The sequence below is a fragment of the Falco naumanni genome, chromosome 17 (genome assembly GCF_017639655.2).
Source record: "Falco naumanni isolate bFalNau1 chromosome 17, bFalNau1.pat, whole genome shotgun sequence".
NCBI classification, from domain to species: domain Eukaryota; kingdom Metazoa; phylum Chordata; class Aves; order Falconiformes; family Falconidae; genus Falco; species Falco naumanni.
In genome coordinates this window covers 2,371,780-2,386,276 of record NC_054070.1, presented here as the reverse complement: position 1 = coordinate 2,386,276, position 14,497 = coordinate 2,371,780, and the positions used below count along the sequence as shown (strand labels likewise).

Sequence of the window (14,497 nt, the reverse complement as noted above, 5' to 3'; positions counted from 1 at the left end):
CCGGCCCGCCACCCCGCATCCCGGGCACCCAGCGCCCTGCACCCCCCGCACCCAGAACGTCTGCGCCCCGGCACGCCTGCATCCAGCAACCCCAGCATCCTGCACCCCTACACCCTGCACTCCTGGCATACGTGCATGCTGACACCCAGCACCCACTGCGTTCTGCGCCTCCAGCACCCCTGCACCCAGCATCCCTGTTCCCAGCACCCCTGCACCCTGCATCCCTGTTCCCAGCACCCCTGCACCCTGCATCCCTGTTCCCCCAGCACCCCTGCACCCTGCACCCGGCGCCACCCCTGCACCCAGCAGCCCTGGCACCTTGCAGAGCCCTGCACCTGCTGCAGCCATCAACGCCCCACCCCCCCCACAACCCCCTGTGCCCTTTCGCACCCAGTGACCCCTGCACCTGGCAGCCTGCACCAGACAGCACATGTCAAGCAGCCTGCACTGGCTGGCACACATCCTGCACCCTGGGACAGAGCCTCTGCAGCGGCCAGCACCTGGCTCCAACCATGCCAGCTGCACAGACCCCCATTCCTGCACCCTCACGCGTCTCATCCCCTGGAGGGCAGCTCGCCTGTGCAGCTGGGAGTCCCACAAGGCGGTGGGACTGGCCCTTTGCCCCCCAGCCCCACTGCAGCCCACACCACGCTCCCCCTTCATCACCTGCCTGAGATGCACCAGGAAGAAAAGTGCCCGCCCAGGGGCCGAGGCAGCTTGGGTGGCATGGTGGGAGCCACTGCGCTGCCATGGGTGCCCTTTGCTCAGGGCTGATGGAGGCCACCATGCGGAAGCGCTGGAAGCTCCTGAAGGATGATGTGGCAGCTGGCGGTGGTGAGGGTGAGGTCCCCACAGGGACCCCAGCTCCCCAGATGCAGCAGACACTGCCGGGTGCAGTAAGGGTGACCCAGAGGTCCAATGCTGCGGGAGGTGCAAGGGGACCTCTTTCACCTGCTCTTTGCTTTTCAGCCGTGGGGCAGTGACTGGTTCGTGGGTTTGGAGGCTGGGCTTTGCCCTGGGGCTTTGCCCTCAGGCCTCAGTTTCCCCCGGTAACTGGCCGCATGCGCTTTTGTATTTTTACACTTTGATTTCTCAAGACAAGACCTCTGCAGAGCCAGGAGCCAGCGCAGTGTCACAACTGTTGATGAGCAATTTTATGCATGCACAAGACACAATCCAAAAGCACAGCTTTTTTAAGGGATGTTTCTAGTAGATGTTTATACAACCTGCTGCAACACCAGCCTTTAGAGATCAGGTTGGGCCCTGCAGCCTCAAAACCTCCCCATTTCCACCCGGCCGCTGAGCTGCTGCTGCCCTGTTGGTGCTTTGAGCTGGCTGTGCTTTTGCTTTTGCTCTGCTTTGTCCTTCCACGTTCGTGCTGAGCGCTGAGGGCAGTCTGCTGCTGGCTGTGCAATGCCAACAAGGCTCGGTCACATCCAGGCTGGAACTGAGCCAGTCCTAAAGTAAGGGCTGACACGGGGAGGGGGTGTGTGGGGGGTGTGCGGGGTGGGATTTGCAATTCCCTTACACCAGGGCGAAGAGGCAGGACCTTTATTCCAGCCGTTGCTGGGAAGAGCCCATGTGCAGAGAAGGTTGCTCATGCACCCACAGGAGACAAGGGTGCTGGATTCACTGCTGGGGCTGCCTGGCTGCCTGAGCCAAATGCGTACAACACAGAAAAGAGAGAAACTGCGCTGTGGTTGGATCTGCCTTACAGTGGGTATCTTGGAGCCCTTGACAATTAACGGTGGGGAAGAGTTTCCATCATGTGCTGTAAGTCTCTGAGAAGCTGCCTTTGTTTTCAGAGACAGAAACCATTTTGCTTTCAGAGATGATGCCGCCTGTTAAAGATCCCTGGTAACCACTGGGTTACCAAAGACCAGCACGAACAGATGTCACGTGCTCTTGAAGGGAGGCCTAAGGAAGCAGGAATATTGTTGCTTTCTGTAATTACTCCATTTTAGCTCCTCCTCATACCAGTGAAAAATGCATCATTCCCCCGATTTTTTTGTGTAATTTCTGCCTGAAGATGTTTAACAGATTTCAGCCCAGGGAATGTCCCTACACCAGTTTGGGGCTTCCCACCCAAAGCAACTGTGGCACTGGAGTTGTTAGCAGAGATTGCCTCCTGATAGCACGTATGTTACTGCAGTCCCTGCCAGAGAAACTTTCCATCCAACGCTCAAACAAAACTCACCCCTTACAGCAGAGATGGCAGCTGGGCAAGTCCATGCCCATGCCAGAAGACACAAGCAAATGAGCAAAAAAGATCCTTTTCATGTAATGATCCCCCCCTGCCTGTCCCCATTTCCCTTATCCCCAGCAAGGGAAGGGTCTCATGCCAGCCCTGGCAGGTTTGGAGACATCTGGCTGTTTCCTGTTGGGTTGAACCGGAGGGTCCCAGGCTCTGCTCCCGGCAGGGGAGCCGCGGTGGCACTCGCAGGGATGCACAAGCTGGATCTTGTCCCCACGGCTGCACCTCTGCAGCACTGCCCCACTGTGTCGCACTGCGGTTTCCATGCCAGGAGTACGGGACTGGGCAGAGCGTCTTGTGCAAGAGCTGTGCGTTGTCCAGGACCTCTCCAGACAAGAGCATACCTGAAATTCCCAGAAGGTTTTGATGTAGTTGCTCAACCAAGTTCCTTAAAGAAACTGAATTGTCAGGGCTGTGCCCATGCTAACGTGGCTAAGGGATGGCTTATTCTCTGTGTTCCCCAAGAACACAATTGTGCTGACCAAGCCAATAATGTGGTTTTATTGTGCTATAGCAAGCACCCTGGCAGGTACTCGATCTGGAGTCTGCAAACACGTGAGAACAACTAAGAACTACCAGGGCTCAGCAATACATGATAACTTCTGTAACACCGGGTATTTTTGCACGGTGGGACACGCCTGGTCTACCGCTGGGTTTGTCTCTTACACCCAGTGAGATCAGGGAGAAAAAGCTGACTTTGGCTCACTACCCATCCCTGCACAAGGCTGATTGTCTTGCTCGCCCACTTACTGCTTTTATAGAGAGTAAATGGAGAGGGGCAGGAGAGGAGCTGTGAGAGTGGGGTACTGGGGGGGATGACACAGACCTGAGGACCCCTCCTCCTGGACTGATGGACTGACGACAAGTCAGGAGAACTGCAGAGTTAAGAATGAAACCTCTTGTTTTATTCAATCATTTCTCCTCCCAGGACAGCCACAGAGCCTGAACAATGGGCACTATGGCAAAACCACTGGGCTGCATTTTGGGGACCCAGAGAGTACTGGAGGGCTGTCCGTGCACACAGCCCTGATCTGGGTATGCTCAGGAGCCAAGGCAAGATGAGACTTTATCAGCAAGACGACCGACCCTTTTTTCCCTGGATCTCACCCATCCAGCAGGCCATGCCAGGGCTTGTGGGCATGGGCAGGTACAGGCTAGGGAGCCCCCAGCTCCTTATTAGTTCCCTCTTGCCCAAGAGGGTGTGAAATGCCTATCAGTTGAAGGCCAGTTTTGAATAGCTTTAAAATATTTTACACACTATTTCTTATCTCCATGCTTTTTCCCAAAATTGCCTCTCCCTTTCCTTCTCCCCCCCTGCCCCGCCCCTGAATTTATCAGTGAAAAAAGAACCCAACAAAACCCAAATATTATTTTGTTCTAATTTCAGAAAAAAACCAAGAATGCAAAACCCCCCGCTGTCATGTAACAAAAGGCAACTGGGAACACATTGCTTGCACAACTGTAGATGCACTTAGGAATGTCCCCTATTTTAAGGCTGTCGAGAAGGTGTTAGCCAAAGGTGGAGAGGAAAGCAAGCTGCAAAAGAAAGGCAACCAATCGTGCACCTTTTGTACTAGATCATCAAGGTGTACCTTATGCAAGAAGAGCATCATGGCACATGTTTGGAGCAAGCCCAGCCCTTCACGCCGTGCAGCCTCTGCCCACAGATGATGCACAGTCAGGAGAGAGGCTCTGTTTATTTGCAGGGTAATTCTACCAGCTCTGCATCTAACATTTCTGTGCAGCTAAAAGGCAACCCGTGCTCCCGGCGCTCACCCAGCTTCATTTCCTCCACACAGCTTGTTCTTCTGGTTGAGGACAAAACGTTGCACATTTCAAAAGCCAAAGCTTCTTTCCATGGGTGAAATCTGCCTCAAGCAAGCAGCAATGGCCACCTTGAGCGCCCACGGAATCAATCCTTCACATGAACCCACCAAATCTGGCTCGTCCCCAGGGCCACAGTCCCTATGGGTTTGCTTGGTTGTGCTCATCCTGAGGGATGCTCATGCTGCTGCTCTGTGGCCCAGCAGCAGCAGGAGGAGTTTTGGTGGAGGCGTCCCCGAGGCTGGTTCAGGAGAGGTTGGGGTGGGGAGCTGGCAGCCTGCAGCCCTGTGCTAGTGGCCTCCTGCCTCTGGCAGCTGGGAAGCGTAGAGAGCTAGTGTGTGATGGAGGAACTGGTACTGCTCGCTCGTCTGGATCATCCCACCTCTGCAAGGGAAAGGCAGGTCCCACTGACACCTTGCCAAAGCCCACAACACCCTCCCCAGTTCTCTGCTCCCAGGACACAAATATTCCCACTTCACCTGCCACTTCCAGGTGCCTCTGAAACAGGCACCAGAGCTGCCCAAAGAGTATTTGGGCTCAGCAGCATTGCTGGGCTTTTCAAAATGCAACTGATTTCACTCTATTTTTTGCTGGTACTTCTTGAAAAGTGGCAAAATTGAGTGTTTCTTGATTTAGTGGCTGAGCTGGAAGGAGCAGACTGGCTGCCAGGTTCAGAGCTGCTTTCCCTCACATCCTCAGATCTCCAGAGCTACAATAGCCCTGACAGAAAAACTAGCCCAGCACTGGGGGATCATTTCCTGTTGACACATCTGCATCTTTCAGCAACCCTTCTGTTTTCCATCAAAAATTATCCCCGTGCCCCCTCATGATGCCCAGCACCTCCCCTATCCTTCCTCCTAGGCTTGGCACCCAGCATGACCCTCCAAGGAGCTGCCTGCTCTGAGCACCCACCTGTCTATGCGGAGACGGCACACAATTCCCAGGATATCCACCTCGCCCTTGTCCTTCAGCTGCTGGCACCCGATCCTGGTAGCAATAAAGCAGCCTGTCCGGCCGATGCCTGCACTATGGGACAGACACAGCTGTGCTGAGCACCAATATCCACTACTTGGACCTTAATCTGTCTGAGCTGGACATAATCTTGGATTGGTTCGCTGCCATGATTTCTTCCTTGAGGGATGCTGGGGACCCAGCTGCCAGACCAACTTTCTTAGCCAGGCACCAAAAGACATGGGCTGGTGTCACGCTGTCGTGGCAAGGGCGTGTGCTGCGCAGCCCAGCTGAGGCTGCTCTGGAAGCACAAAGCCAGTCTGTGCTCCCTGTCCCTTGCACAGTGCAGGGGTGTCTGCAGCTCCGTCACCTCCCCTCCCCTTCCAGCTGTGCTCTAACCCCAGGCACCCAGCGGTCTGCACTGGGGCAGGCCAGCCTGCAGCACTGCAGGTCAAGTGTGTTGCATAGGGATGACTGGGTACTCTGCGCCACTGTCCCTGAATTCACTTAGTCAGAGAAAACAGGCAGAGGCCACCTCCTCCTGGAGGGCTGCCCTGAAAAACAGCTTCACAGTCAAGCTGCAGGTCACGCTCAGTGGCGCAGGAAGCAGGAGCCTGAGCTGTCAGTCTGCTGTGGCTCTGGTGGCCGGGTCCCAGCTCTGCAGAGCTCTCCTGCTCCCGCCTTGCTGTCTGCAGAACCATGGCAAACCAGATTTCTTTACGGGGCACTATGTAACCGCGCTAATGCCGTCATCCTGATGCCAGCACAGGAGTTGCTGGTTGAACAACTTTGCTGTGGGGATGTCATGCCCTGAGATATCTGCACCACAGCAAGACCAGCTCATGAGCATTCACATGTGGGATTTTCCCCTCCAGCATTTGCAGACTGACCTCAAGGTGAAAAACACGCAGGGATTCAGGTGAGGGGAAAGGTCTTACCTGCAGTGCACAACGGTGGGCCCTGGGCTGGCTGCAGCCTGCAGAGCCTCCTCCACCTTGGACACCAAGTGCAGCAGGGGCTTGGCTGACTCGGGTGTCTGCTGGTCCGGCCAGGAAGGGAAGAGGATGTGTTTGACCTGGCGGCATTCACCTTCAAGCTTTTCCAGCACAGAAGAAAGAGAAATCAGGATGTGGGAGCATGGACTTGCTGGGCTGGGCCAAAGAAAGGCATGGAATCCAGCTCAAGCAGAGGCTGGGCAGCCTGTGCCCATCTCATCTGCTCACCTCCTGAATTCCAGTTTGAGCCTCTGCCAGACACCCAGGAGAGACCCCTGGGCCAGGGACACTAGGAAGTGTGCCATCCCAGAAGATGGGGCAGAGTGTCCCCACACTGTCCCCACAGCCCAGGCAAAGGCAGAAAGATCCTTTTGGCTCGTGTCAGCCCAGGGTGACTATGGAGAGCCAACAGGGCAGAGTGCAAACAACAGTGGGCTAGTAAAGAAGGTCTCCCCAGCTGGCCCCCTCTCCTCTGTGCCCCAGGGCTGGGTCCTGCTCCCCGTCAGCCTCCTCAGGCAGGCAGCAGCTCTGTACACCCCTCCTCTGGCAGGGGGCTTATAAGTCCCAGCTCTCGGAGCCATGAGCCCTCTGCTCTCCTGTCACACAAGGCTGCCATCCCACGAGAGCCCGGGGCTGCCTGGGGCACTGCCAGGCCCAACTGGGCTCCCCCTCTGACCCCAGGATGGGGCTCAAACCCACCTGGATGGAGAGATCCCGGACAACGTACTCCACGCACTCACTCAACCCCTGCACACGGACGGTGAAGGGGCCGTAGGTGCCCTCCTTCTCAGGCCAGTAGTGGACACATTTCTGAAAGAACAAGGCAAGGTCTGTGGCTGTGGAGATGCTCAAGGCACCTGCTGGAGGTCTGTAAGAGTTGGTTCAAAGAGAACGATACTGTCTGAACATTGCCAACAGAGACCTGGAGATGGAATGTGGTCCTCATGGATGCCAAGATGCAAAGACCCTGGGAAGGAGAACTGCATGGTATGAGGAGTACTATGCCGCTCCCTGCTACCTGGGACTGGAAGGAATAACTGCGATAAGGCCGCATAACAACTGTCCAGAAGATGGATCACAACCACTGTCGTAACAACAAACCAGAAAACTTGAACTTCAGGTGAACTTTCTTGCTTATAATATCATTATAATACAAAAAGACACCTCCTGGTCTGAAGCTACCTGCCTTTAAGGCAAACCATGCCTCGGGCACCCCTCTTTGGACGTGCTGGTAACCTTGCTCGAGAAGGCGGAGAATGGCAACACTCCACGGGCCAGAGGAGGAGCAAGGTGTGTTGCTTGGCATGAAAGATGGCTCCTCAACAACTGAATTTGGAGATCTTCCCCACCAAGGATCACGATGATCGGAAGGACTGGTGGGATGCTGCCTGGACCTGGGACCATAGGGACACCTTGGACCCATGGTGGTAGCTGTAATCCTCTTCTCTTTTTTACTTTACCTTTTCTTCCCTTCCTGTCACTCTATCTATTGCACACCGCTTTATGGGCAAACAATAAAGTCGCGCTCTTTGATCAAAGCATAACCCCTTGGCGCGGTCGCCTTCATTTTTTTCGCTTCGAGACCGTAGTAAACAAACTATCACAAGTCCACTGAGTGGACCATGACGACGTCTGAGCTATGCTTTGCTCAGTGCTCTTGAAGGGGCATCACCTGGGGAGGTGTGGGGGAGTGGTGAAGGTGGACGTGGAGTGATACAGAAGGGAAGCTAAGGAAGGGATAGATCTCTCTCCCCACATCTGCTCCCCCTGCACCCTCTCCTATGCCCTGCCATATGGCTTTCAGACCCAGCATGGCTGTCCCCAGCCCACAGAAGCTTTGCCAGACCCAGGAGGACCCGGTTTGCTGGTGAAGGGCACAGGGATGCTGCACCAGCTGGCGAGAGAAGGGAAGAAGGCCATGGCGAGGAAAGAGAGGGCGAGTTTCCCCAGGCAGGTGCTGCTTGGAGGGGGAGCCAGGGATCCCAGGCAAGGCACAGGGTAGCTGCCACGCAGGGCACGGCTCTGCCAGCTCTCTCCCCAGTCTGGACCCACTGGCTGAGAGCTCCCAGCCTCGAAGAATTGCTGCTCAGGGCCAGAGGGACACTGCTGACCACAGCTTCTGCCCCCTCTCCCAGGGGTTGCCCCGATCTCTTTATCCTATTATCTGGCTGGCAAAGCATGCCCAGAGCACGAGAGGCCACATGAGGAGGAGAGGCTTTGCCAGATGGGGCCAAGGCTGCAGCCCTGGGGCTCTCCTCCTCCATGTGTGATCAATCAGGGGTACCCTCTGACAGCAGAGAAAGCAAGCAGGTACTCAGACCCCACGTTTGGTCTCGCATAGCCCTTTACTGTTGTTATTACCCCACCCCACCCTCTTCTCCTGGCTGGGATGCCATGCCTGGGCCTGGTGAGGGACAATGGTACCTCTTTGCGCTCCTGGAGCTTGGTTATCATGACGATGAGGGGCACCTCCTCCTGCCACACCATCTCCCAGAAGTCAGTCACAGTGTTCAGCATGGGTCCCTGTGTGGCAATGTACTCCCGGAGCCGCCCTGCATAGCCCTGTCAAGCACATGGTCCATCAGTGACGCTGGGTGGGGACCCTGATGCGTGAGAGGAACCACTCCAGCCCTCACGGTGCTTTTCTTCCTCTGCAGGTAAGAGGCAGAGCCACACAGACTATTTCCTACTAAACCTGTCCTTGAAATGCTTTTATAGACCTGATCAGGAACCCCTAGACATCCTTTCCATCCTCCTGGTCCCACAGTCCCGGAGCAAACCCACAAAGCAAGCCATGTACACCCAAGCTCCGTGCAAGCATCTCCAGGTTATCGGTGTGACAATAGCCAGAGTGATGGATGTTCTGGTGGGGCAGAGCTCACGCAGGGAGCAGCACACCTCGCAGCAGGTATTTCCCCAAGGACAAGCAGAAGCCATCCAGCCCTGCTCTAGCTGGAATGTGGGATAGTCCCAGCTGGGTTCCACCAGTCTTGCCTCCCCACCAGGCTCAGGAGGGCAGAGCTTTATGGTTTTGTCAGAAGAGATCTCTGTTAAAAATCCACCCAAACCCCTGCGATTTAATCCAGATCTTTCAAACAATCCTGTTAACAGTTTGGTTCCACAAGAAGTTGCACTGGCCCAGCCAAGGGGCAGAAACATTTTCAGGAACATTTTGTATAGCCCTTTTCTCTGCTTTTCCATTCGGAAGGAGACTTGTGGTAAGATTTGGAGGTGTCAACACTGGGAATTTTGCTCCACCTGCTTTTTATGCTCAAAAACATTTCACGGGATAGAGTCAGCAGGAAAAACATCCAGTCCCGGATGGGGGCTGATAAGATCAAATACCTGCAGAGCTCTACCAGACTCGCTGTGCCCTCAAGCACGCCAGAAGCAGGCTGGACGTCTAATTTTCTGATGTGCCCACAAATTTCTATATTGTGACACCCTTGGAGAGGTAAATGGAAGGAAGGGGTCAAGAAATACCAGCTCCACACAGCAGTGTTTGGACACCCGTGTGCTCAGGTGTGTGCACACGTGTGCAAGATAGGGATGAGCAGCATTTGTGCATTTTTGTTAGCTCTTCCGTGAGGCAGAAAGGATGCCATGTGCTCACATACACCCTGATGCATGTGGACAGGTTGTGACGCCTGTCCCGTCACAGGTAATGTGAAGCCACACCCTGCCAGGCTGCTTCAGGAAGACTAATCTAAACGTAGTCCTCTACTGCCCATCTTCAAACCCTCATTTGGACCAGCCAGCTCATGAAACTTTCCAACAAAAAGGGACAGTGTGCCTGCCCTGCGCAGATGGAGCTGCGTGTCTCCAGCTCAGAAAGGGGTGGCAAGTTCAAACCGCCACCCCAGGGCAGCCACAGCACAGTGGGTAACAGTCAGTGCCCCAGCCTGTGGGTCCCAGTGTGGCACCAGCAGCACCAAGGGGTTTGCAGCCCAATGTCTTCTGAGCCATGGGCTGCAGGACCTGGGAGACCACCCGCTCTCCAACCAGGCAGGACACTCACCGTGATGTAGTTGGCATTTATGTAGCTGTCTTCCTCCTGGCTCCTTGCCCTCCTGAGACAGACCCGGCTTTCAGGGTCTGAAAGACATGGCAGGCATTACCTCAGGGACAGTCTTTCAGAGCCTGACGCTGCCCATCCTGCCTGCCCCAGCTCCAGAGGCCGGACACTGAGTCCTCCGGCTCTGTCAGAGCTGTCTGCACTGTCCCTCGGGCCTCTTCTTGCCCCGCTTCACTCCATGGCAGGGTACAGCCAGTGATGCCCAAACCTGCCTGTACCACAGTATACGTGTGGGGTAATTCACCTACCAGGGCCTTCCCACAGTGCCTGACCAGAGCCCACATGAGTCCTTCTACAATGTTCCATGCCTTTACACTCCTAGCCACATGCATCTGGGACACGTAAGGCCCCACAGTGGCAGGGAGCAACGCAAGCTGGGCTGTCATGCACTGCACACCCTGGGAATACACTCCAAGTAGTAGCTCCCCAATTACAACCCCATAACAGTGCACAACACAGCACCCAGCTCCTGCAACATGGTGAGCAGGAACAAGCACAGCAGGAACACCAAGAGCGCCCAGGAGCGCTCATCCTGGAGCCAGGACTGCTCTGGGTCACCCCTCTCACATGCACACACGCTCATGCACACACCCCCCCCCTTTCCCTGCATGTGGCACCTGGGCAAATGTGAGGCAAAGGGATGCAGTGGCACATACTGGGGAGGATGGTTTTATATCTGTCCTTGGAGGCACGTCCAGGGATCTCCAGCTCCTCCGGACTGACAAAGTTGGGTGGGATTTTCTGCAGAGGGAGAAAACAACTGTGAGGAAAATTCCATTGCGGCTGCTTGTGACCCCTTGTCATGGCAGACCTGGTCCCCTGAACAATGAGAGGCTGACCCAGGGACCTAGCAGCATCACCAGAGATGTCAGCTCCTGGCTTAGCCCAGATGTGGGACATGTTCCAAAGAGGCCACCCTGGGAGAAGAGCTTGGCATGGCAGGGCGGGACAGGCTTTCCTGGGTCACAAATGGGACTTGTGTGCACCAGGGAGTGGGCAGCCAGGGGATACCCAGGGCACCCGTCACCTGTTTCCCTGCCACCGGTGCTGTGGGGCACAGCTGGGCTGGGAGCCTCCCTCGGAGATGTCCACCCCTGCCAGTTCCTCCTACCACCAGCCCTGCCATCCCTGGTGTGAGGAGGGAGAGGGAAGGGGAGTGTCGCACCAAAAACTCCTCCTGGAGCTGTGTCAGGCTCTGGGCATGTTGCTGGAGCTCCTCTCTCCTCAGCACATGGCTGGATGTCCTCAGGAACTTCAGCGTGATGTCCCGTGGTGTGCAGATGGGCTGGATGGGCTCAACACTTCCCAGTGAACTCATGTCCAGCACCAGTGACACATTGGACCCCCTCCTGCAAGGCAAAGGGGTCCCTGGCTGATCCCCTGCCCCCCCAGGACAGGAGGACAGCCCATCCCACCATATCATCAGTTAAAACCACCCCACGCTGAGTTAAAAGCCTGGCAGAAAATAACAAGGGGTGAAGAAAGGGGTCAGGTACAGACTCCAGAAGATGTGGGTGTTGAGGAAGTAGCTAGTCATTTCACCTTCTTGCTGACAAGTCCCCAGGGGACAGTGTCTAGATGTGGCCTGAGCTGGGCTGGGGGGATCAGGGCTGCCTCCACGCTCAGACCTGGCACCTGCACAAGCTGGCAGGGCTGGGCTGGGGCAGGAGGTCTGGGGGAGCCCAAGGCCTTGGGCTGAGCCCTGCTGTGGTTACCTGCCGGCTGGGCTGGGACAGGCGGCGCAGGGTCTGAGCCGCAGGTGCTGTCCAGCCACGCTTACCTCTCCTGAAGATGCACATGCTTCCTGGCAGAGGGACTAGGCTTGTCCGGCTTGTCCATGTCTGCCCCGGCTGCCTGGGCACTCAGGCTGCTGTTATGAACTCTGGAACACACCAAGCAGGCTTGTACCATGCTGCAGCAGCTGCGAAGCCCTTTTCCTGAAGCACGGGGAGTGGACACGCAGGGCCCTCAGCTCCCAGGGAATCAAGGAGCCATCAGAGGAGAAGCAGCTGGAAAAGAAAAGGCAAATCTGAGCGATGCCGTGAGGCTAGGTGGACCCCCTGACGGACAGTCCCTAGGCAAGGGACAGGTTTTAAGTCCTCAGCTGCCCTGGAACCAGAACTCTCAGACCCTGCATCCAGGTGGGTGGCATAGGGAGAGCTCCCAGCATGTTCACCCTCTGGGTTGCCCACAGCACTGCAGCCCACACACACTGGTGACCCTGGGCATGGCACCAATGGCATCTGCTCACACCATGCAGGAGACACCCACGCCCTGTGTTGGTGGAACATGGTTGGGTTTTGGGGGAGCCCAAGATGCTCTCCACCTCCATGGGAAGCACACACTGCCATGTGTTTCCAGCCCTTCCCTGGCATGCCTGCTTCAGCCTGGGGACACGGTGGGTAGGAGGGAAAGTTGGGACCCGCAGGAGCACAGCAGTATTCAGCAGGTGAGACGTGGTGGGCTGTAGGTACTACGAGGAGCCTGGCCAGCTCCTGCTGTTGGGAATCATAGGGCCAGGCACCCTCAACAGCCTCGTGGCTCTGTCAAGGGAGGGATGACCCTGGGACAGCCTCCTCCATCCCACAAGTCTCAGCAACTGTCAAGAGGAAACTGCTTTGTCTGGGTGGTTGAGCAAGAAGTGATGGGGTAGCCCAGCTGGAGGAGGGTGCCAGGGCTCCACCACCACCAGCTGCAGGACAGCCCCAGCAGGGATGTGGAGATGCAGGTGATGCTGGTCCACCTCTGGGCAGAGCTCCTCATGGTGCAGGCAGCACCCTGGGATCGTGAGGCTCCTTCTCATCCCTTTCTCCTTCCATGAGGAGGAGATGGACCCAAAGGGACGGGGAATGTGGCCATCGGAGGTCTTGATGGACAAAGAATAGAATCCCAGGTAGCCTGTCAGCTCATGGAGATCCTGCAGAGAACCAGTCCGTGCTATGGCTGTGCCATTTGGGAGCGTGGCTAGGGCAAGAGCTGTTCCCCCTGAATCCCTGCTGCACAGTGGCATCTCTGGCAGAGGTGGCAACACCACTGCTGCCACACACACCACCCCCCTGCCCCATGCAGGGCACGCTGGGGGGCCTGTGCTGCTGGGGTGTCCCCCAGCCAGGCAGGGCAAGAGCGGCTGAACTCCCCAGGAGCCGCAGCACCGGGAGAGGTCCTGACCAGAGAGAGCAGCAGGCTCCAAGCCCAGCGTCTGCCTCTCGCACACGGGCACAGGAAACACCTGGCGGAGGCACCGGCCAAGCCCCTGGCAGCCAGGAAGACCCTGAGAAGACCCCCATCTGCTGGCATCTGCAGGGAGAGTGTCCCCATCACCCTCCTCAGCATCCCAGCCCTGCCTGGGGCTGCCCAGCAGTGAGCACATGCCCGCTGCCCGTGGGCGCTGGGGCCCAGCACTGCCTGGCGAAGATCCCCTGTCCAGTTGGAGCAGGGGTGGGCTGGAGGGCTGCCTACCTGCTGCCCCACGATACGGGCTCCGTCGGTCCTGGCACAGGCCTGCAGGCGCTGCGTGTCGGTCTAACACCACGGTTTGAAAGTGTTCAGGAAGCTGCTTATCAAAGGAGCTGCTGCCTCTGCCGCTTCCTCTCCCTCCTTCTCCCCCACCCTGCCTGCCGCCCACACACATACCGGCCACATCACTGCAGCTCGGCTCCACTGGGCCGCCTGCAGCCCCAGCCCTGCTCCCCACCAGCGAACTCCCATCCTGCACCTGTGGGCACAGCCCTGCCTCCCCCAAAATCCTGGGGTGCCTCCATGGGCATCTCTAGCAGGGCTGCTGGGGGTGCACGCAGTGCCCTCTGCAACCAGCCGTGATCAGCACTGGTGCCAGCCCACGGGGTATGGAAGGGTGGGCAAGACCTGACCATGGGGCTGGGGCCACTGGCAGGAGGCTCGAGGTGGGATGCTTCACGTGGTGCAGTGGTGCTAGACTGGGGACACCAGATCCCACCTGCCCCACAGGGAGCCAGGGTGAGTCCTCCTGTCCCTGCCAGCCTGGCTGTATCCCCTTTCGCAGGCTGTGCACTGGCCATTCCCCACCCCACTGTGGGGTGAGCCAGGGATCGGCACCTCCCACCCTCAATGCCTGGCCCTGAGAAATGTGGTCCTTGTGCCACACCACTGTCCCCCTAACTCATGTCCCTGATCTGTGTGGGTGCCACCTGCCACCTCTCCGCACCCAGGATCATCCCTAGGCACCCTGGAGGAAGATGTGCAGGCTCCCTCTCTCCAGCAGGGCAGGGAAGGGGGGTATTTGGGGAAGAAGGTCCTTGGAGGGTCTGGCTCAGGTAGGACAGGTCTGCCCTGGGCGCACTGCACATCCTTCCTGCTGGTGCCCGCTGCCACCCACCGCAGCCCTGCTGCTCTTCCTGTTTGTTACTGCCTGGGCTCTGT

At 57.1% G+C, this 14,497-nt stretch overlaps 1 protein-coding gene across 3 annotated transcripts; it reads right to left on the bottom strand.

Moving 5' to 3' along the window:
• Positions 1–3,932: 3,932 nt before the first annotated feature.
• Positions 3,933–13,671, bottom strand: PTPN7 (protein tyrosine phosphatase non-receptor type 7). 3 transcript variants are annotated; one of them, XM_040616967.1, is made up of 11 exons: positions 13,559–13,665; positions 12,843–13,016; positions 11,880–12,108; positions 11,265–11,448; positions 10,717–10,840; positions 10,043–10,119; positions 8,449–8,586; positions 6,724–6,834; positions 5,968–6,125; positions 4,991–5,104; positions 3,933–4,462 (listed from the first exon to the last, which is right to left on the bottom strand). In XM_040616967.1, the coding sequence occupies exons 3-11, from the start codon at positions 12,008–12,010 to the stop codon at positions 4,369–4,371; spliced, it is 1,131 nt and encodes a 376-aa protein (XP_040472901.1). In that variant the 5' UTR covers positions 12,011–12,108; positions 12,843–13,016; positions 13,559–13,665; the 3' UTR covers positions 3,933–4,368. The 3 variants fall into 3 exon arrangements, with proteins under 3 accessions (XP_040472901.1, XP_040472903.1, XP_040472902.1); XM_040616969.1 differs by having other exon boundaries at positions 10,756–10,840; XM_040616968.1 differs by lacking the exon at positions 12,843–13,016 and having other exon boundaries at positions 13,559–13,671.
• Positions 13,672–14,497: the final 826 nt, after the last annotated feature.